This window comes from Netta rufina, assembly GCF_964035555.1.
Source record: "Netta rufina genome assembly, chromosome: 3".
Taxonomy (NCBI): domain Eukaryota; kingdom Metazoa; phylum Chordata; class Aves; order Anseriformes; family Anatidae; genus Netta; species Netta rufina.
In genome coordinates, this window is record NC_140125.1 from 62,045,586 (window position 1) to 62,072,847 (window position 27,262).

Consider the following 27,262-nt stretch of genomic DNA (forward strand, 5'->3'; position numbering starts at 1 on the left):
AATTGGAGACTGCATAGGATTTCTTCTCTTTTTTTGTTAACAAGCACTTTTTAAGTCCATGAACAAAACAACATTGATAAAAACATTTAAGGCAAGTTCAATCCTCTAGAAATGTTATTTCCTAGGCATGTCCTCACCTATTGAAACCGTGTGCCATCTTGGCCCATCAGTATTTTGAAATAACTGGTAAATGAGGAATACTGTGGAAAATGAGACAGAACATGAATTTGACTGTAGTTTTGCATATATTAAACTGACTGTAACACCTTTGTGCTAAATACAAGAACTATTGTATCTGAGGATCACATTAAGTTGAAGAGCTCAGCTGACAAGTTAATGTATTTTTTTTTCAGCTGAAGTGAAAAGGCAGCCCATAAAGACTATTATTCCTTTATGATAATTGCAGTCATTGACATTAAAACTTGAATTTCAGAGTAAACATAAATAATAAGGCTATGAGAGTTTGACAGCATATTCAGAAGAGTGCAATAGTAATTTCATATTACATAAATCTCTTCTAGAGGTAGCTACTTTACAGCCTTTATACACATTTCTATACAGTCTAATTAGATCTATTACCCTTACATGAAAAATACACCCATAGAACCTTTGAACTATCCCCTATGCTGAACTGCTCACAGTACAGATTTGCTCACATTACTGCCAACAATGTGATTTTGTCCTGTTGCCCTCTGCTCAAGCAGAAATGAGATTTCTCAGTGTCTGATTGTACCACTCCAAAAAAGGCTCCTCTTATTACAAACAGAAGTTTTCATTCTCTCCAGAGGCGTGATATTTATGATCAAGCATTTTCATGCCTACTTCTCTTGCCCTAATTCTGGTCATTTGTAACAATGCTGGTGTTAAGTGACTACGAAACCCTAGTATTCTAAAGCAATCATATTTTCAGGCTCTGTGCCCTATGTCACATGGAATCATTTATTGCAGTACAATGGGAAATAAGGCCACTATGGTTAAGAGTATTTCTGTGGGGAGAAATGCTGCTCATTGCTGAATAGAGGCACAGCATACCCAGCTGATTATAGGTCATAAACTCTGTCTTAGTACAAGCACGGAGAGAAGATTTGAAGGGCATCAAGCTCTCATGCAAGCACCTGGTCACGTGGAAGAGTTAACTTCCCAGACCTGGCTGATAAGGAGCAGCTGAACTTGTCTTGGCAGCTGGGATGAGCTGGGTTGTGAAAAATTAGCACAGCAAGCTGCTTACTCCCTTCTTCCCAAACCTCACAGCTCTGCTATCAGCCTCAGCATCTCTTCTTGCCCACCATCTGTCACAACCTCTGCATACAAATGACAGAGAGGTTCAATGGCATGCAGTTAAACTGAAACATACAAGAATTGTAGACTTGTTGGGTATTTGTAGCTTATTGAATTGTCTTTCAGTTTCAGAGCTTACCTTAGAGTTACCTTGTTTTTGCTAAAGTTGTAGAGGAAAAAAAAGGCCCAAGCCCCTTAATTTTGCAAATATAGTAAAAAGTGTTTAGATACACACTTTAATATATTTTCTGTGGCATTTTTGTAAAATACAGATATATAATTATAGATATAATGCATATGTAGCATTTACTATGTTGATAAAAAGCTAGTCATTTCACAATGACACATCAGTAAGTATTTACAATACGATTCAAATTTTAAGGAACAAACGTTTCAAACAATATTGTGTGGTTATATGATAGCAATCATTTGAGGAAAACTAAGAGACCAGTTCTAAAAAAATACCAGGTGACAAAGTACATACTCTTGCCAGGAGCACCTCCATATACATGCATGCACAATCTATTTTTCCCCTTGCAGGAACATGCATGACTTAGCTCTTCCACATTTCTACCCAGTCACAGCCCTTCAGATGACATGGATAATTATCTTGCTTATCCTTTTTCATGTACAGATTAATTGTACCATTCCTCCCATTTAACACTTTGTCCAACTGCAACACTTCAAAGTTTTGGCTGGAACATGAATTACAATACACAACTGCCTTGTTAATTTAAACCAATAGAGCTATGACAACGTACATAATTGAAAAATTTCCCATCATCTACACATCTTAGAACCATTTCACAAAGTATTACTGGGAGTTTTTTGAACAGTTTTTTTTTAGCTTTGCAAGTCTTTGCTGTCAGGTCTGCCTCAAAGAACACTGCAATGCCAAAACGAGCAGCAGACCCAAAGTACATGAATGCTCTTTGTTATCCTCACACATGAACACTACCTAGCCATTCGTCCTGAATGTATGGCACACAGTACATCAGACGTAAAGAACATCTTCATGTTCAATGTACTGCCAGCATTTCCTATGAGGCAAAGAATTGTTAGTAGCACAATTTACAGAAGAAAAAAAAATAGACACAGAAAGGCTGAGTGAATTGCCCAAGGTCACTTGGGAAGTTTACAACAGCAAATAAGCAAACCCACGTCTCTTTAATTGCAGCCTCACCCTCTTGTCTTTCCAGCTCTAATGAGAACATTCTAAGTGTCTTCTTTAACATAAACATATATATAACTAATAGAAATAAAGCCTTCTCCAGCCACGAGCTTTAAGGCTTTTGTGGTCTCCCTCCTATTCCCAAATAATAGTAAGAGACAGAGAGAGGGCTGCTTCTGTATATATTATCTCTAATCCACTGAAGAAACATCAGCTACATTGAGTATTTCTTGAAGTGGTAATGGATAAACCCAGTTTTCCAGGAAAGACGTTGGAACTCTTGCAAAGTTTAACAATACACTTTCACTGAAAAATCTAACAGAGAAATATGTTAAGTCTGAGGGCCTTATTCTCCTTCAATGTCAATAAGGAAAGCATTTTCAGTTACATTTGTACCCGCTTTAAAATGCCTTTACATCAACTGCACAGTATAGATGAGGTTTAGGGAAACATTGAACCCATCCTCCTAAGCATTAAAATCTCTTCCATACCCTCCTTGTTTCAGCTTCAACAGGCACGCATCTGGAAGGCAGCTCTTGCAGCAGAACCACCGGCACACACCAGGGCAGTACAGGTGCAGATGAGGGCAGAAGTTTCCCTAGGACAAATATCTCCTTGTGTCCTTGTCACTCCAGAAAGGCTTGGTCAGGAGCAGGTTTTGATCTGTGTTCTTGCAAACACCAGTTAAAACCAGATATTGGAAGGAAATAAACTACTCAAATTCCCCGGCAAAGACTGTTTAAGAAACAGAGCGGTAGTAGCCTCATGACAGAAAGCAACAAGAAAGGAAGACAGATGGCTCCCTGGAGGGAGGGAAATAGGCTGTAGGTGTCATGCGGTAGCATTCAAAGTAAACTATTAAAGGAATTTTGCCTATTGTAATCCTAGTCCCAATTTGACCATGTTACAGGGAGGCAACTATGACAAAGTTCTGCTTCCAGCAATATTTGTGGGCAAACTGGGTTGTTTGTCTAATGGCTACAGGCAATTTATTTATGAGACACTGAGGATGGAAGACTTTTTGCTCTTATTAAAAAAAAAATCACAAAACACACAAAAGGGTAAAACCAATAATGGAATTTCTCATTCTGCGCACTTTTTTTTTTTTCTAAATCAAACCTGCATTTGCCTTTAAAAAAGTAAAAATACAACAAGAAAGATACATTAGAATATCCTACTGTCCAGTAAATGTCTTATAGGCAATATTTATGGAGGAAAAAAAATGCATCAAGCCCTTCCTTTGACAAAAATGTAGCACCCCAAGGTTCATTCTAAACCAAGGAACACCACTTCTTCTGCTGTTGTTTTAAATCACTCATATTGCCACAATTTGAATATGCATTATATGTCTCCAAATACCTAATCATAAATCTAGACTAATGCTGAAAAAAAATCCTAGTAAGAATGCCGTGCTGTTGATAAGCTAAAAACAGTGTATCATGAGAAGGCAAACTAATCTTTCCGTTTACTTTGTAAATAATCCATTAGCTAAACTTCTATTTTAGGCTGGATGCTTGATGCTTAACACTTGAAAGTCCAAATACCCTTCATATCCCTTATAACAGAGAAGAAGCTTGCAAAATGCCTTTGGTGCATCAGCTTACCATCGTATGAATGTTTTAAAGAAACTCACTAGTACTATACGAAATGTAAGTGGGCTTGTTTGTGTTGTTTAATACACTAAGTGTCATTTCGTTCTTTAAAGGGGTTAGAAAAGAGGAGGGGGAGAGGGGAGGAAGTCTTACTTAATTTGTTGCATATGTCCCAACGTGTTATACAACTAAGTGTATTATACCAGAAAACTAAAGCAGTCTGCGCTGCAACAAACTCCGTGTAACTCAAAATAGGAGAATAATCTGGCCGCAAACAAGTCAAAAATTCAGTGAAACTTCCTCTCATATTATATATACACACACTTTACAAGCTACATTGAGTGTCCTTTCATATTCCAGAAGAAATACATTGTAGACACCAAACATACTGTACTTTTACTTAAAGGCTTCATCAAACCATATGTGCAGACACTTGAGAAGACGAGAGTGTTAAGCTTCCTAGGGTCCTAGAGTCAAAGAAATTCTGCTGCCCCCCACTGCTAAGTAAGTGCACTCCTTCCACAGGGGGCAACATCTGCCGATCCGTCATGGTTCCACTTGGCGAGGACCCCAAGAAACTTCCTTGGGAAGAAACAATTTTCTCAGGACTGGCAGCCAGTTTAGGGGATGTGGAAAAGTTATATCCGTACAGCGCACATGGACTGTGCAGTCTAAACGTGTTGTAGGAGCCTTGGTGGGTTTGATTAGTGGTAAAGGCATTGCTGGATGGGGATGGCATGATGTACTGGAGCTGTGGAGACATCCCTGAAATCTGCATGGATAAGCCAGTTTGTGGGCAGCTGAATGCATCCCCATCATTGCCACTCATTGACATATTCACAGTTGTGCTACTCGACACACCGACATAGGAGGGAGTCCTTGGGGGAGCAAACGTCTCACTGGTTTGGTTTGTGAGCCTGTTGTAGGTTTCAGCCAAAGAAGTGCTGTATCGGTTCAGGGTCAAGCCTGAGCGGGCACAAGCTGTGTAGTCAGCTGGAGCAAGGCTACAGAGCTGGCTAGTGTTGGGACTGAGATGGAAGGCTGGAGATGAGCAAGGGGAACCCGGCAAAAGGTGAGGGTGGGTAGATGGCACTCCACTGCCAGATCCCTGGAGTAAAGTAGAGGAACCTGCATTTCCTGGAAGAGAATATGACAGTGTAAGAAACATGTTGGGAAAGGTTCATTTCTTAGATGACAGATCAAGACATTTGTCTTTTAAAATAACCCTTGATGTGAAACACTTGGCACAAAATAATTCAAAAATATTGTTATGTACATGTGAAGGTGTGTGTGGATGGTACATGCATATTTTTAAAGAAAAGACCTATCCAAGAACTGAACACAACCTATGCTTCTGTGACCATCACTTCATATATCCAACCTTACAGCTCCTGTTCAAAAGGTTAACTACTCTTTGTTTGTCACTGGAAGAAAATTCTGGCAGCCAAGGTGTAGCCATTCAAGTACCACACCACAGGAAGCCTTCTTCAAAGTTATGAATTTTGTGTTGTCTCTGTTGTTGCTATGCTCTGGAGTGGGTTTCAGCCCTTGCTCTGTGTGACATATGCTTCCCTCTGTGCCCAACTGTCACAGCCAGAGCGCCAGCTAAGGAACCAGTTCCTCATCTCAAATGATAGAGGCTCTCATAGATAAAACAACTTAGGAAAGGTGTAGGCTGAGAAGTGTGTACTGAGCTGTTTCATTTCTTGAATGTGAAGGTGGGTGTTTAGGTTTGCAGAAAACTGTGGATGAACTGTTCATTTACTGGTATCAGAACTTTTAACCTCACAAATACCAGTGCTGAGTGTTCCTAAAAATGAACTGTTAACTACAGGTGAAGCCTTTTCTGAGGACTGAATGTTTCCCAGCTGCACAAAAAGCTTCTTTTTCTTAGAAATTATATCTCCTGGGAAAATGAGCTTAGAAAAATGGATTTGGGTCTTTCACTGCTTTCCAGGCCAAAGTCACTTAGCAAGGAAGTCTCTCCTGTTTGTGAATCGCATTAATAGTTAAAGAGCTTGATGACACAGAGATACATACTGTCAGTAAGCTCACAAATTTTCATGACAGGTGAACTAGTAAAAAGAAAAATAAGTTATCAGTGAACTCTGACTCCAGCTTGTTGTTCTACTAACAGGTTACAGGCACAAAGCACTATGAGATGCCTCCAAATTCCACAGATCCTAGGATTTCCGTTTCAACACCTCCACTATCTGAGATGGGCAATTTTAAAAATCAGGACAGACTTCTAATGGGGGTTTTTCACCAAGTCTCTTTGCCTAAACTCTAAATCTCTATACGCCAAGGCACATGAGGTTAAAGGTGTGCACAGATCCTCGTTCCCACTCTCCAAACATCAGCAATAACTTCAACAAGCTCCTTAACCTCAAGCAACAACAATTCCCCTACTCTCAAACAGTGCTGCTATGTACAAACAGGGTGATATAGCTGGTCTGTCTCCTAGACAGGTTAACTCCACAGTTAGCTGCCTTTCAGTCTTATGAAGTCTGACAAAGGCTGGTGCTACCACCTCATTCTAGGTGTTTGTAAAAGGACCAGCCCCCCAGCTCCACCCTCTGCTCAAAAGTTTGCCTACGTTTATCCTAAACATCTGTGACTTGGCAAAAAAACCTCCTTTTTAACTGCCCACATCAAACTCTCATGCTTAAGATTTCCAAAGGAGTGGGCTAAGGAGAAGTTAAGAAAAGTGACTTCTGTGTGTTTCTGTATTTTCTGAATTTTTGTTCTGAAGGTGCTTAACGACTCTGGAATATATTACCAAGAAAGCTGATAGGATGTTTTTAAATTTGATAGCAGGAAATGTTAAGACTCAAGAGCAAGATATCTGATTTAGTTGTGAAAAGTCTGAGAAGTTTTCTATACGCACAGTGATGCTCTGGAAAGAAAGGAACTTAGAAAAGAGTATGGAAAGTCCCCTCTCTCAGGGGGCCATTTAAATATCCTCACAGGCCATTTAAATATCCCCCTCTCACACAGCACTACTTTTATGGCAGGGAAAGTGAAAGCCAAGAGGTTATGAACTGGGGAACAGGAGAAAGAACAGAGAGGAGATCCATTTTTTCAAGCTCTAGAATACATATAAAGTTTGTAGATACTTTCACTGAACTGGTCTTTAAGAATCAAGAAAGCTTTCCAAGGAGGAAGCAAACTTAAGCTTGAAACTGTTTATACAATACATAAATAACACCTCTTCTTTCGTTTTTTTTTTTTTTTGTTGTTGTTGTTGTTGTTGTTGTTGTTTTGTTTTTGTTTTGTTTTTTGTTTTTTTTCTTAAATGCAACGCAATTCCTGCATTTGAGTTTGGATGTGTACAACAGAATTCGCTAATAATAACTCTGCCTTGTGTAGCTAGCCAGACCATAACACTCATTAAAAGGTTATTCTGTCCTTAAATGTCATCTTCCTCCACGTGTGATCTGATTTATCTTTATGACCTAACATTTTTGCTGCCACAGTCCTTAAGTTAGCACTTGTTTTCTAACTTAGACTAATGCTGATGAGAGGTGATGGCCTGCAGTTGGTTGGTCGCATTTTCTGCAGGTGAGACACTTACCTAGATTTTTGTAAGGAATGATGGGCATAAAGCTTTATCTTCATGCATTTTTGTTTTGAAAAACCACAAAGACTGTTACCTTGTTTGGGTATCCCAGGTATATCTTCAAACGTAAGTGTCCTTAGTGAAGGTCTCCAGAAGGCGTAAGACTCTACCAGAGCTTCCAGTCCCATCCTATTTAGAACAAAAACATCATTGCATTATGATAGAAAGCTGTATTTTGTCACATTTATCTGAATACCTCAGAAACATGTAAAAATTATTAACATTTCAGGATTATTTTGAAGTTCATTTTGGTTTTTTGGAAGAGTCTTACATGCTAACTCATGAGATTCTGTGATGTGCAGTCACTTGGCTGATAGCATGCAGAGTTCCTTTCTTCTACAAGTCTGCTTTTATTTTTCAGTTTTATTTTGGGGGATGTTGGTTGGTTTTTTGTTTGTTTGTTTGTTTGTTTTTTGGGTGGCCGTTAAATGTTATGATGTTAAATAATTTCCTACTATGACATTTCTATAAGAGCAAGTGCTCTAATTGCCAGGAAGATGATCTCCTATTTCTGACTAGAACAAAGGTGATCAGCTGACAGCTGTTATTGAAACTGGACTTCCAGACTTTGTTGATGAGTTGGAAAATTGTGCTCACAACATGAGCAAGGCATGGGTGTACAGCTCTTTTGCTACTAAAACGTGAAAATATAATGTTATGTTTCAGACATTATGTGCTGGACAAAATGCCTTTAGAAACTGAAAATCTTCAATCATTTTCTTTCAACAATGTCATGACAAAACAGAAATATCTGGCTAAACAATTTTGGAAGATAATATTTAAAAGAATCTCTATTTCCTGAAGGTAAAGGCTCATTTGCTTTCTGACAGAATTTTATAAATAATGCAGCTCAGAGGTATAATTTTGCTATTATTTTTGGCTGCTGAGCCCCAAAGGCCTGTTAAGTGTCAACATCAGGCACAAACCAAATACAAGTGCTTGCCTTTGAGCAGCAACACTCTGCAAACTGGAATTATGCAAATAGACCAATTTGAAGCTACCAACATGTTCTTCTGATACTGCTTCTTCCACGTTGCATTTCCAGGAGGATCACAAATGTACTTCAGGAAATAGTTATAAAGTATTTATTAGCTGAACCTGGACTAAAAAGATAGCCTTCATTTTCTTCAGTAATGGTGAATTTTCATTTCTAGTTAAAGTAGAGATAAAAGCCACCTCCTGGAGGAGTGTAGCCAAGGTGATAATTTATACAAGATGCCTTCGAACAATTTCCACATTTTATCACCACCCTAATTTATGCTATCAAATGGCCAAGTTTATTTAACAAAACAGTTATGTTTTTCCTGAAGTATTTAAAGAGAGAAATTCTGGTCCTTTCCTGAGTAAAAGTTTTTATAGGGTCAAACCTAAGGCCTAGCTGAAGAATGAAACTATTCTCAGCACATAAATTCTGTTGCACTTTGCAAATGTACAGGGAATGCTTTTAAAAGGTGAAGCTACTGATTTCTGTAAAATAGCCTTTGGGGCTCAAAGGGAATGACCTGAAAGGGAATATTTTTAATTAAACTGAATTATTGCATGCAGCAGTGCAGAATAAGATAGCCACAATAATTAAAGCTACTTTGAAAAGTTTGATGGAATTGTGAACAGCATTTTTCACACTTGTTGCAGACTAAAATGCCTAGGTAATAACAGCCAGAACAACGAAGATAACAAAATCTTAACATTTAATTTCAATGTCCAGCAACAGAGTGAATTAATAATCAGCTGAGTAAACTACTGTTTTCCTCAACAATTATAAATCTCAGCTGCATTCCCAAGCCTACTTATTTGGTGCCACAGATCCTATGGAAGAAAACAGCAATACTGAGATCAGTAAACAAATGTCTATTTGCAACAGACGAGAGTATGCAAGAGTTACTTCTGTAATGGGTGCATATATGACAGTAAAAGCTTTTGGACCTTATCTAAAGCCAATTCTGAAACATTTATACAATTATACACAAGCACTTTCTACAAAACTGGCCTCATAATCCATTTCTGTAAACTATAACTGTTTTCAATTCAAATCTTATGTGGCTGGTGTTTTTTGTTTGTTTGTTTGTTTGTTTGTTTTAATTCCTGAACCAAACCGATTCCTAGCAGCCAAACCAAAAACCTCTCTGGATAGCCCCAGTAACTATAACTGGATTTGCACAGTTGCAGATGCAACACACTCACAGCACCTACATCGTATTCAGACTATATCAGGAGTAAATCCAGTTCAAGACTCCTTTCAGAATGATCCTTTCCAGTTTATTTTCAAGGGTATTTTCTCTTGTTTCATACAGCATCACGCATGAAATTCTGACCTAACTTAATCAGAAATTTCAGAGGAGTTAGGTTTGCATACTTCTTAGAAGACTCCTTCGCATTTATTAAGCCTCCTTAACATTTATTTTATAGCTCTACAATAAGCGTGCATAGCATTGCCTATGGAAAGCTGTCAAATATGGCATGTTCAGCATTTTTTTTCTTGCTCGAGTACACACAGCTTGTTTTGCTTCTTTGGTTGCTGTAGTTATCTGGAAGTTACTGTTCATTTATTTGCAGTATAGAATGCTACAAAACAGGACAAAAGTCTATTTATGCCACTGCATGGGACATCCCTTCCAGGCTTCAGGACAGAGTAATGCCAGTTGGTTTTTTCTAGAACACAAAAACCTTAGAAAGCAGCAAATACAAAGTGTAAACTGAAAAGACACTTGCAGTGTGCTCCTGTAAATTTTTATAACCCCACCCCATGTTCATCTTCTAAAAAATACTCTTTTTTTTTTTATTGGCCAGTCTCAACCTTTAGTTAACTCAGGTGGAAGCATAAAACATTTTTTAATGCTGTAGCCTGTGCTAAAAGAAAAACTCACTAAAGCAGCTAACAAAAGATACTCTCTGAACATTCCTCCCGGTACACAGTCTGCTCCCTTCTCTGGAAGATGAAGTCATAAATATAGCAGCTGTAGACAGCAAACGCAAAGTGGTCACTGGAACTGATGTATACTATGCACCACAATTAAATGCTTCTTTTTTTAGCTGAAATGGTTTAACATGCAATTCATAACAGGCTTAAGTATTTTGCATTGAACAGTCTTTGGATAAGATACCGCATTTGTACTGGCAGCAGGGACCAGACCCAAGTCTCCACTTCGCACTACTCAGATTCCCTATTGCTATTTTGAAAGAATCGTGGATCAAGAAAGAACAAGCAATTAATCAGTCCAACTGCAACAGAAGAGGTGGAAACCTGGCCTGTTTCAAGGTCATCTATAGCCTACTAGGAAAAGCATTCACTTAGGAAGTGTATTTAAAACTCTAAGTGAAAGAGACATTTGAACACAGGTCTTCCACCTACACAAATGTAATAACCATAAGGTTACTGCATGAGCAGAATTAGTTTCTCCCCCTTTAAGAGAAAACAATGAGCCACTCATCCATACTAAATGCCACTAAATTCAGGGGAGTCTGAGCTTATGGCTGGATAGTGCTATCTGCAATTTGTGTCTCTAGCCAGGAGGAAGTCTTCAGGAGCAGCCACTCCTTTTGGCCAGCTGTGCTCCCTTCCAACCTTGCCTGCTGGCTTTTGAAAACTCCCGTGCCCAGGTCAGTATCATTACTTACACTCCCACTGCGATGCCCAACACTGCCCCCAGCAAAATGGTGACACAGCCTCCTTGGCTCCCCGTTCTGGAGCACACTCTGGTCACTCTCTCAAAAATCTGAGTCCTCAGGATGCATTAATTCAATTTTCAGCCTTCACAGTATACTGCAGTTTCCAGAGGAAACTCGAGCACATGAGTCAAGCCACGTGCCAACCAGTTCTTTCTCTCCAAGGGTCAGAGGAGTAGGAACAGGAAGCCACCACTGAGAATGTTACTGGGAAGCCTAAGTGCTCCCTCAGGGAGTCTGAGTCCTCAGACTAATTTGTCTGTAAATACAGCTATTCCCCTCTGTATGAAGAATATCCACTACTAGCCTTCACAAACTGATTCTGTCAGCAACAACAAGCCCATCTCCTTCCCAGCACCTACCTGTTGCGTCCTGAATCTCTAAACCCTTTGGCAAATGGATTCCTGTCAATCTTCAGGCGAGTTATCTGTGAAGATGATTAAAGAAATTAGTATCTACAAATTTATCTAAGAAATACAAAAAACGACTCTCCTGACAGAATGAAGCTGTCAGTTGAATATTCTAGCTCCATTCATTTAAAGTAGAAATGTCTTACTATTTGCATGGTTTAAGAAAGCTCTCTTGAAACACTGCAAAACAAGGCCCAGTCTTCTGACCATTATTTTTGCAAATCCCCTGAGAAGCTAATAGGTATTTAATGCTACTAACTGGCAGGTTGGAATTCTTGAGTAAAATCTTCTGGAAAATGTCATTCTTCACCTAAGAGAGTACATGGCCTAATCGCAATAAAATTTAAATTAAATTTTATTTCTGTATGGGCCAAGAAGGAAATGTGAAAAGAGTGAAAAGAGAGATTATCGCTAAGCTATTATCCTCTCTCTAAAAAAAAAAAAAAAAAAGGAAAAAAATAAAATACTTGTAATTCATTTAAATAAAAACAGTAGGCATGAAGTAATTGTATCTCATTATTTAGTTGGGTCTCTTGACATTACTGACACGGTTCTCTCTGTAAAGATAACAAGGCATTTATAATCTCCCAAAATATAGCTACAGTTGCTTATATGGAATTAATAAAATGTCCAACACTAAATATGGTGTTACTCTGTATATGAATACTTCAACAAGTGGTGATAAGAGGCAAATGTTGAGTCTGTGCGGATAAATTTCAGTTAATAATATATGCTGAATCCAATTAATAAAAATTACAGCTACTTTCTTCAGACCTTAGCTTTTCTTTTAAGGGATTGGGGCACATTTTTCAGACAGAGTTTTGAAATTACTGGGGTCAGGCCCAAAAGTGCTTTGCAAATTCTATCTGATCACTTATCTACATGTACAGGTACAAAAACACCTTTAAAAAACAAATTCCTCTTTGCCTTCTTCTTCAATGTTGCATTTATAATTAAGACATTATTAACTATGTTGTCAACTTAGTGAGATCTTCATTACAAAAATTACTTTTTACAGGCAGCACCTAGTCCACATGGCCTGAAGTCTCAGCTATAGCCTCTGGGCGCTGCTGCAATACTACTAGTGAAAGCTACTTGTAGTATTAAAGGGGTTTAGGTAATGCTGCCTGGTGGTATAACCAACATATATTGTTTTTTCCTGTCTCGCACTTCTCTGAAAAGCCTGCAAAATGCTAAGCAGAAAGCCCGAGTTACCTGTTGATTTTGGTATGCTGTGACAGTAGTGAATACTGTCTCTGGAAAGGAGAATGCTTTGACCCCTTCTCCTGAAGGGATAGGCTTGACGGGGGACAGATCATCTCCACAGTCTTTTCGGATGACATGGACACGAGGCTGGTATTTATGCATAGAGTGAAGGATAATCTGTGCAATCAAAAGAAAGGAAAAAGATAACATTTATTAGAACGGACACCCTGTTGTTCCAGGACTAATGGCTTTTTGAAACCACAGCTTATGGCATGTGTTTGCCACTCCACTTACTGGAAATCAAACGTTTGTTTTAACCTCTGAAGGTTGTTATTACAGTAGTCTGTGCATTTATGTTATTGCCAACCCTAAGCATTTAGAAATTATGACTCAGGAACCCCAAAATTATGGGATGGGCTCAAAAAAAAAAAAAAAAAAGAAAAAAGGAGTGAAGTTCTGGTCCCACCGGAATTAGGAAAGTTTTGTCACCTTTTTTTTTTTTTTTTTTTTTTTTTTTTTTCCACTTGAGCCTGGATTTGATCTAACACAATTAACAACAGCAGCATTTGCCTTTTGTTTTTGGAGCCTTCAGGATATGCTTGAAGCATTTTTCTTCTTGATATCCAGAAGGCTGGAAAATGTATTTTGTTTTGAACGTGATCTGAGACTTTTATACTCTGAAACAGCAGATACTTGGAGTAAAACAACACCAAAAGACAAAAGCTTGAAATGTTACTAAGCCTAGGTTTGTAATACATTTACAGACAATGAATATCAATACACAAATCCCTCCCAGCATAAAACACACAATTCATAATAAAGGATAAACAAGAACAATATGAACTCATAGTGTATAAAGCTAAACATAAAAATAATTCTTGGTATTGCTCCCAAATTTTAGAGGAAATTTAACATAAGCAATTTTTCCTTTATTTTACTCTATGCCACTTCAGCTAACCACTATGAAAATAGAAGATTTCAAGGAAAAAAAAAAAAAAAGAAGAATAAAAAAAAAAAATGAAGCTCAATTCTTATTTTTGGAAGGCCTAAGAAATTAGTAACTTGATAAATAAATAGCCCTATGGCTATTGGCCTGTGGAACCCCTAATCAAAATTCAGGTGAAGGTTTTTAATTTCCTGCTCCTTGAGTAGCCTCAAAATGTGTATGTGCTCAGGCACTTGACAGAGCCCTTATGCCTGAATGCCAGATACCATGGAAGTTCATTCATCCAAATGACACAGAAGACATTACATTCATTTGGCTAAACTAGCATTTGGCTAGTTTATTACACTTGGTCCTGGCCAGATGACATGACCCCATTTTGGATAAGCCAAGTTTCTGGATAATCAGGGTTTTTATTAGCCTGTAAGTAAGGTTTTGACAATGACATCACAGGCTCCAATTAATTTGCTCAGGGAGTGCCCTATGGATGTTCTCATATGAGACCTTTTCCCAGTTTTCAGAATCTTGCATAAGCAATATTTTTATCATACAAATGTATATTCTCCTTTATAACAATCCTTTCAGTCCTCTGTTGGCAAAGATCTACAAAATGAAAATATAGAGAGGACAGCACATTCCTGACCCTGTTTTCCTGTGAACACCCAGTGATACTAGGGGAGATACTGATGCAACAGGAAAAAAAAATCATCAAGGAGAGCCCTGTTCCCCTGTTCAAGCCCATCGTTATTCTGTGCCTTGTCATCTGCCTGTGTACAACTGAGCACACCACACTCTGCTCCCATTCTGCTTACTGTAACCCATCAGCTTTGTGGTGCATATGACTGCTTGCTCACACGGTAGACTTGCCTATGTATGCAATGATAACCTAGGCAGCTGTGAACAACCTTGTTCACGTATCAGAACAAGTGAAGTCCCAGCAGCACAGAAAAAACACTTCCCACTCCTCATCTGGGTTGGTAATGTGGCTAAACTGATCCTTGTCATCTCGTAAAAGCAACCTGGCTTGGCTCTATGCTGTACTGAAATTTCCTGTACTGATATACTGTTAGCCCATTAATGATCCACAGCAGGGAAAAAAGAAATAAAATTGTTCTTCATTTTGTACCGTGCCTTGTATGATGGGAATCTTTGTTAATTACCAGGATTTTCAACTCTAAATAAATTATACCTAATTGTCAAGTCCTATTGAATTAGAGAGCAACACCATGTAGAAGGAGAGTAAAAGGAGAAGCAGATGCGACGCCCACTCTGAAAGCTTGCAGCAGCGCTGGGGCCTCGGGCAGGGCAGGGAGGGGAGCAGCTTCCCGGATCTGCGCTGTGAGTGTCCCTCCACCACCCTGCCCAGCTGCGCGGAAAGACCCCGAGCACAGTTCCATCCCTCCTGGGACGAGCTCAAAGACAGCAGGGGAGCCCTGCTCACAGCGAAGTCCCAGATTCTTCCCCAAGTTGCTCCGGAGGCGGCACAGCCACATTTTGCCCCCGTGCTGGGTTAGACAGTCTTCCTAAGTAAGTGAGCTGTCTTCAGACGTGTCCTAATATTTTCCTAGCAAAATCATCAACCTCAGACGTTAGCTTCACTACTGTAAGGTTACAAAGCAGCCACTCTTTCTCACATGTATCAAGGTACCATACCCGAGCCCTCCACCGTGTGAGGACAAATAGCACAGTGGTTCTGGTCAGAGCTGAGAGGGATGGCGCCTACCAACACTGCACCGTCACTTCCCAGGGGAATACATCTCCCTAAATGTAAAGTCCTCACTGTTGTGACACTGTCACCACGGCAGCTCCCAAGACGTGATCTACCTGGGCAGGGAGGATGAGGCAACAGCCCTGCAGCACGAAGGCAGAAGCAGGCTGGGGTGAGACGGAGGCAGTGTGGAGTCAAGGCCACCGCACCTACAAATGCACAAAGCTCTTTCTGGCCAGAATTACCTCTGAAATGGTTGTTTTGAAAGATGCTGCCATGATGAGACCTTAGATACTGCCATGATACTGTCAGCACCAGCACCAGTGAGCCCAGTTCTCCTCTGGCATGGTGGCATTGTCCTCACCTCACTGCTGTTGCCTCCAAAAATCTTTCTGTATCAAGCAAAGCCCACACAGTCAGGCTTTCTGCAGTCAGAGAAATGTGTGGAGCCAAGGAACATGAATTCTCTTTTCACAAAGACAGAAACTGCAAGTGCAAATGCTGATGTTTTCCAGCTTTTCATTGTGACAAGAAGATGTTACTACCCACTGACTGTAAGCAGAGCTTACTGCTTGAAGCCAAGTCTGGGCAGAGCAAGAGCCCGCCTCTGCCTCCAGCCTCACCCCACTTTCAAATTGGGGAAGGAAAAAAAAAACAACAAACTACCATGGAACAATTAACATACTAACGGCCTCATTTTCACTAAGAGTTAGATGTTCTTCTTCATCAAATACATACTTAATTGAAAAGCACAGAGAACAGCATCAAAAATACTGACTTTTGCCCTCTGTCGAAATGCAGATATAAAACCGCATCAAAATAGAAAAACCGAAAAACCAACCAACTCTCACCAGAGTGAGAGACTGATTTTACAATGTAATAATTATTCCAAAGACTGGAGGTGAGTGGCATTGACACATGAGACAAAGAGCACCCAAACCACACACTTCTCAGTGTCTATTGCAAAACACAGATTCACTTTTCTGTACCATAACTCAGATGTATGACAAAAAAATGCCACAGTAAAGGCTCTAATGGTGTCGTCGAGCCTTAATATCCATCTGGGCACACAATCTTTCCAAAGCAGAGAATTCATTCTATGACTCCCTTCTGAGATCAAAAATACAGAAGGAAAACATATCCTTACAAATTTTGCTTGATCTCCTCAGCCTGCACAGGAACGCAAGTATCATAGAGTGTCCTACGTGCAGATGTACTTCAAAACCCCTCCACGGAACAGCACTATAAAATTACGTCGTCACCAACTCCCACCCAAAACACTGATGAAAATAGCAGCAGGCAGCAATAAGTCCAGAAGCATTTGAGCAGCAAAACAAGTTGTCTCAGAGATGGCCGATCCCTTGAACAAGAAGCTAATCCCGGGCCAGCGCTGCCATTTACCACAGGGCCAGCGCAACGCAAGAGGAGCTGGCTGCTGTTAGTTACAACCGCAGTATAAATACTACACAGAAATACTACCTTAGTGTCTGTTTGCAAATAGAGTCCCCATTCCCGTTCCCGTGAGTCACTTCTGTCAGCAGCTCCAAGAGTTAATACTCTGGTAAAAGGGCTCTGGGTTGATCGCATGCGAACTCCCTACCTCAATGGAAATTTGCGTCCGCAAGATCAAAACTGAGCCCTACAATTTTAACACAAACACTCTGCAATAACTGACACCTCTGAGGAGGATAGAAAGAACAAAGGAATGATTTCAACAAGAAATAAAGTCCCGGAACCAGGCAGCACAGAAAGTGTACCCAAAGAACAGCTAAACCCCGGTGCTGTTTCAATCACTGGAAGAAGGAAGGCAGAGTGCAGAGACCCCACAGAGGATTCTCTGAGCCATTCTGCCTAAGCAGAGGATGAAAACGAGGATGAAAAAATGCTTTCTAATAGCCTAAAATACATCCCTTCTCCCACTACAGGGGTGGGAGAGTCAGAACACTTGATGTAAAAACAAATATTCCAGGGACAGTATGACCTTGACCTCTGGCTCTTCTAATCCACCATCCCTCCCTTGGTACCCTCTTGAGAAAAATGGTTCCTTCCTGCTTATGAGAAACAATTGTTTTTTATATTCATCACAAAATATGATTATTCGTTTTCCATTATTGCTGGAGGCATTCAGAGGCTACATAGCTTTTTCAATACAGCATTCCACACTACCATAGCTTTAAAAGAAAAAATGTACCCATTGGAAAAGACACTTTTCTGCTTTCTGCTTTTGCCTTTTCTGGTAATTATGAATGACATGTTTGCAATTTCCCAGATTTGAGAAATATGAAATTATTTTACAGTCATCCTTCTTTTGTCCTTTTATTTTAATACTTAAATTTCCATTTTGGGGAGGAGGGGCTCTGCCGTAGCTCTGAATCAGTTCAATGTGTCTCAAATCGCTGTACTAGAGCTTTGCTTCACGTGTTTCCAAATCAAAACACTTAACTAAAGACCAGAAAATTTATATCCCCCCATGTTATGAATAATGGTGTGCTGCGTACACTACACAGGTTTTGGTTCTGAATAAAAACAAAGCTAAGAACTGGGATGGAAAAACGCAGTAATGCAATTCTCTACGTATCAGAGATTTTATCACAAAGCAGTTTGTGACTGCAAGTGCACGGGTGGACCACTGCATCCACACATTGCCCCTCACAAACCACCAAGTACAGAAAGTAACCAGCCTGCTCTCCATCGGAGAAGTGATGTTCTACCCATTCGCATCTGCTTGTTTGTAAGCTTTGTAAACTGTTACATTATACTCTGGACTCCGAGAAAGCAACTCCCATTCAAAAAGAGTCTCAAATATGCAGATACTGAGGAAACTAAGGGGGCTACCTGTGCTAGTACTCGGTCAAACAAACAATGCCAAATAAGACCCCATAAATGTAATTCTGGAAATAAACAACTTACCACGTCTCTTTTACAATCCTAAACAAAAGCACTACTCACTCAAAAGATGTAAATACCCACATGAGCTTTTTAAGGAAGAGCATAGCAAAATTATGAATAGTATTATAAGAAAGGGAGATTTTTCATCCTTACGACGCATTTGCTTGCTCAGTCCAGCCCATCTCTTGTATTCCTATGTCTGTACTATAAAAGTTTTAACTCCTGCGCAATTTGACCACAGTCTCAAGTTAATCTCCTTTGCAAATGCAAATAGGGAAAAAAAGAGTCATACTTATACTTGGAATACGTGTTCAGAAAATACCTGGCTTAATGTCACAGAGCTACAACTATTTTGAAAGATGCATGTAGTATCTTTGCACTTTGTGCCAGGTACGTTTTCTTTCAATCCTGTCCATGAAGGAGAAAGTATCCCGCTTAATAAACTGGGCTATGCTTAGGACAATGGAATCCACATCCTGTCTCAAAACTTGCCCCTTACATCTTAAAACTCTACCATTTGGAATTCAATGTTCCTTTTGAAAGGAAGCCAACATTTGCCATTTATTACTGGATTTCTCAAAATTAAAGACTCCACTTGGGCTAAAAAACAATTCTCATTTTTTATTTTTTTTTCCTAAGGTGTCAACTAAAACTATTTTAAGGATTGCTAGAAAGATACTGGCTTACATCTGTCATGTTTCAACAGTTTTGAAGAGAAAAGGAAATATTAACATAACACATTTTGTCACATTAGATAATGTCATAACTAAACAATTTAGAACTTGCAAACAGAACACTCATACTGCATACGTCTTCGCCAGTTTTTTCAGAAGTAATGAGCCTCAGCTGTGAAAGGGTCTTGCTTCATAAGGTATGCAATAAATCATTATCGGAGCGAACCCAGCTCCCATGTTGTTCGTTTTTGACTGCAATTATTAACACCTCATGGGATTTCACACAAATGTTTAGGTTAAACAAATAGTTAAGTGCATTTTTATTCACATGAAGCTATTACACACTATTAATATTTCTCCTAGCCACTTGTGAATTTAAATGTACTTTTTGATCAGAGCACAAGTTGCGAGTAACACGCTTGGTGGGAAAACATGAGAGCAATTCTGCCCCTTCATATTAGGCAATTTAGCCTTGTAAAGTCTTACTTTGCAGAAGGAGTTCTATCTTTGAGGGGGGAGTAAAACAGCAGGCTCTAATAAGCAGTTAATTGTCAGAGCAGAAAGTAAGCAGATTTTAGATCTGGACGGTAAAGTTCCAAAACAGCTTTCAAAAGTCAAGCCTATTTCTGGCACCCTGAAGCTGTATGTCAGAGTCTTTCAGAGCTGAGCAATGTGCCTACATATAATACGGTAGAAGACTGAGTACTCACATGCCCTTGATCGTCAAGCTCATTATTGGTGAGCTTCAGTTTGTCGAAGCTGATCACTTGTCTCATCCACGTTTCCCCAGAAGCGGGTGAATCGGGGTGAATATAAACACGAGGTGGTACCGGGGAGTCAGCATTACCAGCCACCATCCATTTGGAACTATGATAAACATACCTGTAAGAAAAAAACAAATGTCTGTAACCACAAAACCTGAAATAATTGATCAGACCTGTTAAGGGTTAACCTACTAGGGACCATATATATAGCAAGAACCCATCAATTGACCAGCATGAAAGGACAATAAATGTTACAATTTAAGTTTCAAAACACAGTCTTGGTTTGCACAAAGGTAGTTTGTGCATAAGTTTAAAACTCATGCTTTCATCCAACCTTAGTCTTCCTAAAATCAGTAACAGTATGTACATTAGACTCCATGCTACACTTCAAGCTGGTGTCAATTCATTGACCGCTACAGCTCCACTCTGAAAAAGCATCAGCAAACAGAGCAGAATCTGGTCCCTCATTTATCAAATCAAGTAGTAATTCCATATATGGAAGATTTAACATGTTGACTGTAATATAAGAGTCTATAAATAAAGCTACTGAAAGGAAAGAACATTATGATAGGGAAAAATAATGAAGCTATGTCAAATTAAGTTCTAGCTATTTCTGCAAGACTATTATTTTTCCTGAATAGCACTGCAGAAAGGCTTAAAAATTTAAAAAAAAACACAGTTTATATTTCATTTGATAGGCCAATGCTGAAAAAATCATTTTCTTACAAAAGTAGTGCCTTCTTCAGTAGAAAACTTATTTTGAAGGCAGATACTTCACAGAGCAGTTTAAAAAGGACTAAATAAAAATGTCAAGGTATTTTTTTCCGAGTACAGTAAAATTCCTGTAAATGAGCTGTATTTTCTAATAAAAACAGGAAATAATATCAAATCATGTGTTTGTACAATTCAGTTCCTTAGCAAAAAAAAAGACAAACAACATAACAAGAAACTAAAACCAAGTGACCCAATACACGAATCCCTTCATACAATTCATATCAAGCTGGAAAACTAAGATCTAGAACAGTGGCAATACCCTTTCCCGAATCCTCTGCAGAGAGAAGTTCTCAACCCTAATCCACACAGTCAACCATTTTAACATTTTTCATTTATTTTATATTTGTTGTTTTATACTCAATACATGCTTTTCCTGCAAAAGTAAATAATGCCATAAAAATAAAATATTTTGAACCACACTTTAAGATTCCAAATATTTACAGTGGGATCCAAATTTGTTAGAAATCTAGATCTACATGCAATTTTCTTCATTTCTGTTTAGTTTTGCTGTCTGCTATGACAGCTAGTGACTAGGCTCAATATATGACTGCTATTGCATCTTTCAAACATAAAAATCAGCAAGGCAATCATTTTGCAAAGCCACATGAACAGTAGGAGTTAAAGTAAGTCAGCAATAAATTTACGTGGAGATTGCATAGCAAACGATGAAAAGGGGAATCAAGTGAAACATGAACATCTAATAGGATGATTAAAGGTGTGGTACTAAAATATGATTATAGAAATTTAAGTTTGCCAATTACAAAAATGCTGCCCGTCATACTACTTTTGTTAAGTGACTTATCTGGGGACCATGCATCTCATTGGGCAGACAGTGCGGATCAGCATGAAAATATTTATTTTAAATAAATTGCATATTAAACAACTCATGCTTGCTGACACTGTTTTTAATATTAACATTTTTGTTCAGTCTGGAATATTTACTTTGCTCTTCTTGTGAGTTAAGAAACTGCTCAGACCTTCTAGGAATGATATGCTTAGATTGCTAAGTGAAAGTACACTTGCAACATGAAGAAAAACAACAGAGAAAAAAAAAATCATTTCAGCTGCACTTCTCTGTTTAAAAAAAAAAAAAAAAAAAAAAGCCTTTTTCCCCCTATGGTACAATCAGAAAAGCCTTCCATAGGTATATGCACTGGACACGCTCAGCATTTTTACAGACACCTTGTTGCAAAATACAAAATCAAAAATGTTCATAAGAAACTGCTTACATACCGCATGAGAAAAGGACAAAATTACAGTCAATGAGGTAAGGACATGCAAAAAAACACAGGGCAGTGTTTGTTTAGGAAATAAGGAAACATTCCTGAAGAACCAACCTTTTAGTCTTAGTCTGAAATATTCCTACTTCCACAATTAAATCTGCAGCGGTTTTCCGTAAATTATACTAAGTATAGGGTTGAAACAATCAAAACAGCAATGGGTAAGGACCCATTCCTGCCTCCACTGAACTACTTGGCAAGGCTGCTCCTGGCTACTACAAAGAACAGGATCACGTCTGTAAAGCATGAATACAAAACTTCTAGAACTCATAGGAATAACTACTGTGGGCCCAATGCTACTATCATTTCTACGGGACCAGTGGTTTCAACAAAGTGGAACTAGCTCACTAGAAATAAAACTACCCTTGCAATAGTAAGAGTTTAAGCACAAAATTCCTGTTCTCAAATTTTGGAAGAACAGCTACTTTTGTTCCTCACATTATTCCTCAGACAATAATGCCACTGATTGTTTAAAAAACAGTAATTAGAAACATTACCCTTTGCGAATCTAAGCAACCAAGTATCTCAGTGATAAACAGCTATTGAAGCAAATGAAAGAATCAATTTGAAGGACGACCAAGAAAGCTTATGTGCACTACATTCTAATGTCATTAAATCAGATATTAATGATATAATGTTATTTGTTAATGTTAAAGTTATGTAACCCTAGAAAAAAAAATGTTTAATTACGTATTTATTTGTTAACAGGAACTAATTCCCACTGATATGATGAGAAATAATGTATGATAATGTTTCTCTGACTGTACTAGAACTGCAGACAGCGAAAGCAGAAGACCTAGTGGTTGCCCACAGCACACATAAAACATAAGCCAAAGGTATAAAGAGCTTTGACACCACTGCAGTTATTTTTGCATACTTGGCACCTTGGCATAGTATTTTTTGTTGTTATTGTTGTTGTTTGTTTGTTTGTTTTAATGTACCAGGATGAAAATAGGAATCAGACGGAGGGTTAAACACTACCTTCTGCTAATTTACATGCTGTTAATATTTTCTTCCAATAGCTGAGATCCCTACAGCTTGCAAGATGTGTTTTTTGCCATAAAGCCACCATACCTGTATCTTTTGTTGTCCACTGGCACAATATCCATAGCAATGTAATACTGCTGATGTGGGTCTAAACCTGAGATCTTCACTCTCATTGCGGGAAACATCCGCCTGAACATGGAAAGAGAGAGGTCATTTTTAATATGAAACAGACTTGGGAATGGTTGTTTAGGAAAAGTAACCAGTTCGTGGGATTTTTCTCGTTCTTCCTTTTAGTCTACAGAGTCCTTTTTGACGATTACAGTTACATAGCCATGAAATGGTCCATTCGATATGTCAAAACAGATTTTTAAAGTGCATTTACTTGAACAATGCTTCGTATGTTTTGGGATACGCTTTGGGAGTGCAACCATTACCACATCATTTCAGCTTTCTTGTTAGACAGTAAATCATTTTGTTTTGAGACTCTACTTCAGCAGTACACACTTTTAGAGCCCGTTAGAAATATTAACTAGAAATTTATTTCTGGAGATGTGCAAAAACCATCTCCGTCCAGGAACAGCAATGCTTACGGAAATGTAAATTGCCAGTTGCTTGAACTGACAGCGGCAAATGGTGTATCATTTGTATATCAGCAAATTACAAAGTTGAATCCATGGTGATACAATTATAACACTGCAAGGATGCAGTTATAAAACCCAATGTGCCATGCTATAACCAAACAATATGGTCTTTATTGAGACGGACTTCCTGTCTGCAACTTACTAAAGGTGAAGTGCAAGAGTTACTCTGTCTTTGAAAGGTATAGTAAAACTTCTTTATTGAAAGCAGAAACGAACGTACAAGGTAATTTCTAAAAAATACGTTCACAATTTAGGTCCTTCTGTGGAGAAAATGGAATAATTAACTGATGCAGCGGTTTTAACATAAAAAATGCATTTCTTATTTCACCGTATGCTTGGCATGGCTTTTAATCAAGGAAGTTCATTCTCGATGCCAAAAAAGAAACATCATAACATTGAGCTGACTGCGAGCTAATGAAAGGTACTTTTCTGTGGTTTATAAACCTGAAAGCCATGCCGCTTTATCCACTATTTGTTGCTCCTCTAAAAAAAAATAATCAATTGAAAGTCGTTACTGGAAAGAAAAATCCTATCTCTTTTTATTCTTGAAAAAAAATAACACAGGAGGGTAAACCTGACTGTGGTTAACCAGTTTGCACTGTTATTTCAGTGCACCTGTAAGACAAAAAAGAAAATCCCTGACTGGACCCTGCTAAGACAAATGTTGCTTTGTGCTGTTTAAGACTGCGTTTCAATCATTAATAAAGCCTCTCTGAAAACGCAGAAGGTAGCATATGGATTCAATAAAATATGTTTTTGTAATTTCTAATAAGTTCAGATACTTTTATACTATCCAGGTTTTTGCCATCTGTATCCACTGGCAAAGGGGGAAAAGTTTCCCCTCAGAAGGACGCGGCGCTCGCAGGCTTCACCCTAACGAACAGGAAACCCCACACGGCCACATGCCCATCTGAAACTCTCGCCATTTCCCCGGCGTGTAAAGATTTTTCTCTTTTTCATTTTTTTTTTTTTGGGGGGGGGGGGGGGCGGACGTTTTCTCGCCCGTTTTCGTGCGGCGGCCGGCGCCCGCCGCCTCCAGCGGCTGTCGCGGGGCCGGGGGAGGCCGCGGGGTGCGGGGCCGTCCCCGCAGCGCCCCGGGGTGCCCGTTACCTTCCGGCCTTGGTGATGATCATCTCGGTGCCGATCTCGTGGAAGCGCTTCCAGAGCTCGGCTCCCTGCAGGTCCACCCGCGGCGCCTGCGGGGCGGGCAGCGGCGAGCCGGGCCTCGAGCCCTTCGGGGAACCGCCGGGCGAGGCTGCCGGGGACCCCGCCGGGAAGCCGTCCTCGCCTCCGCCGCCTGCGGAGAGAGGAGAGACGGGGAGGAAGCCCCAGGGGTTGGGGGAACGAGAGGCAGGGCCCGCCCGGCACCGACACCCGGCCTTGTCCGCGGCCTTCCGCGCCGGGCTGCGCACCCACGGCGGGGCTGCGGGCGGTGGGCGCGTCCCGGGGCGCGGATCCCCATCGCGGAGCCGCGGGCACCGGCCCGAGCGTGTCGCAAACGGGCCCCCCCGGAGGTGGCTCCACCGCCTGGCGGCACCCGACGGCCTCCCGCGGGGGTCGGGGGTCGGGGCCGGGGGTCGGGGCCGGGGGTGGTCACTCACCGGCGGGCCCGCGGGCGGCGCAGCCCAGCTCCATGTCGCCGCAGGTCCTGCCGCCGGCGGCGGGGGAGCTCTTGGCGCAGCAGCCGCTGCCCCCTTCGTCGTCCGCCGCCTCGTCCTCGCCGCCCAGCTTCCGCCGCTTGGGCTGCCGCTGCTGCTGCTGCTGCTGCTGCTGCTGCTGCTTCTCGGCGCCGATGAGAGCCTCCACGGAGAAGGCGTGAGCCTTCAGGCTCATGGTGGTGCCGGGCGAGGACCGCCGCTTGTCGGCCATGCCCGCCCCCCTACAGCCCGCGCATCCAGGCCCGCCGGCACCGGCACCGGCACCCGCGCCCGGCCGCCCTCCCGTCCTCCCGACCGCGCAGGCAAGGGGCTGGGGCTTTTCCTCGCCTTTCTTTTTAAATCCAAGTTATCAGCCAAGTTTTTTTTTTTTTTCTCCTTTTTTTTTTTTTTTTTTAAAGAGGGGGGAAGAAAAAAACTCTATTCCTTTTTGCAGATGCGCTCTTTTTCTCCCCCTCCTCCTCCTCCTTCTCCTCCTCCTCCTCCTCCTCCTCCACGTTCTGCCCCGTCTGATGGGCCGAACGGGACTGACATGGGTAACAAACGCTCTGCGGACACAAATTAGGGCTTGTAATTGAAATTTGTTGCCTTGATCTGTCAGCACTTCCAGGCAGGAGACCGGTGGGAAGAACTCGCTCATTAGTGTCACTGCGGCGGCGGGGGCCGGGCGGAGCCGCGGGGCGGGGGCTCCGCCGGCCCGGCCGCCCGCAGCCCAATCAGCGCCGCCCGACCGGGGGGGCCCCCGCAGCCCCGACACGACCGGGGGGGCCCCACCGCCCCGTCCCGGACGGGGGGGGAGGCCGCCGGCCCGACCGAAATAGCCCCGCTACCCCCCCCGTCCCGGCTGATGCGGCCCGCTGGAGGTTCATGAGCCCCCCCTCGACTCCCCGAAAAGGCGAGGGAAAAGTGTGGGGGGGGCTCTCCCATGGCGCTGCCCTCGGGATTTCGTTTTGCCCGGGGGCTACAATGGGGGAAAACGACGCTGTGCCCGTTGGTGCTGTTAAGGGTCGGTCATTATCAGCGGTATTCGGCTGCCGGGGATGCATCGCCCGGCTGCGACGGCCGCAGCCCCCTCCCTCCCCCCTCAAACCCCGACCCGCTGGAGCTGCGCTAAAAAGGGAATCAAAGCGAGCCTTGTACAACATGGGGGCATCCAGCCGAGGCAGCTTCACTAATAATCGTATTCAGGTGCATAGAATAGTCACAGGGAAAATCCTTTCGAATCTTTCCAGCGAGCAAAACTTATTAAAAGATGCAGTTTTGGCGCCAGATACCCTCTGCTTTGCGCTCCCAGGGAAGGGAAAAAGCTATCGAGATTTATTGTTTATGTTATTTTATTTTCTTCGTTTCTCTGAGGGAGATCTGCATTTTGGGGGCTTTTGTTTTTTTATTTGCGCAGAGCCGAATGAGGTGGCACGTTCCGGTGAAGGAGCAGAAATCCTCGTGTAAAAAATCCTGGGGAAAAGCTCACGCTTTCGTGGGATGGGATCTGGGCTTCTCTTGGCTGCATCGGGCAGCAAGGAGAGAAATTCCTAGCGTGGTTCGCCTGTGCTACCATCTCGGAGGTCCTGTCCGGACCGTCGAGTGGCTCTGCTGAGAGAACTGGAAGATTTCTGATTGTAGTCCGACAAGGAAATAGTTGCCACTTAGGGGACGTAACTGCTTTCACTCGAGCATTTTACCTATCCCCGAAATGCAAATTTATCCCTAATTTCAATAGTGAGTGGGCTGCTTCGTCAGAGAGGCTGAGGAAGGGCTGACTAATAAATATACCCCAGAGATAAATTATCCCCTCGAATGAGGTTATCAGCACTTAAATAGTAGGGGCGCTTTCGAGACGTGAAAATATAGGTATGTGACAGATAGATAATTGATTAAAGCAGAAAAAAAAAACAACAACACACCACGAAACCGAAGCAGAAGTGTTATCCGTAGGTTACCACAGAAGCGCTAACTATCTCCACGTTGGAAGAGATGGCAATTTGTCTTAGAAAAATTCAACACTACG

At 41.1% G+C, this 27,262-nt stretch overlaps 1 protein-coding gene across 1 annotated transcript; it reads right to left on the minus strand.

Annotated features, from left to right (window-relative positions):
* Positions 1-1,535: 1,535 nt before the first annotated feature.
* Positions 1,536-25,704, minus strand: TBX18 (T-box transcription factor 18). Its single transcript, XM_084284005.1, has 8 exons — positions 25,201-25,704; positions 24,710-24,896; positions 23,046-23,147; positions 19,864-20,035; positions 12,949-13,116; positions 11,686-11,750; positions 7,695-7,789; positions 1,536-5,178 (listed from the first exon to the last, which is right to left on the minus strand). Exons 1-8 carry the CDS (start codon positions 25,466-25,468, stop codon positions 4,454-4,456), a joined length of 1,782 nt encoding a protein of 593 aa, XP_084140131.1. The 5' UTR covers positions 25,469-25,704; the 3' UTR covers positions 1,536-4,453.
* Between the last annotated feature and the right edge of the window lie 1,558 nt (positions 25,705-27,262).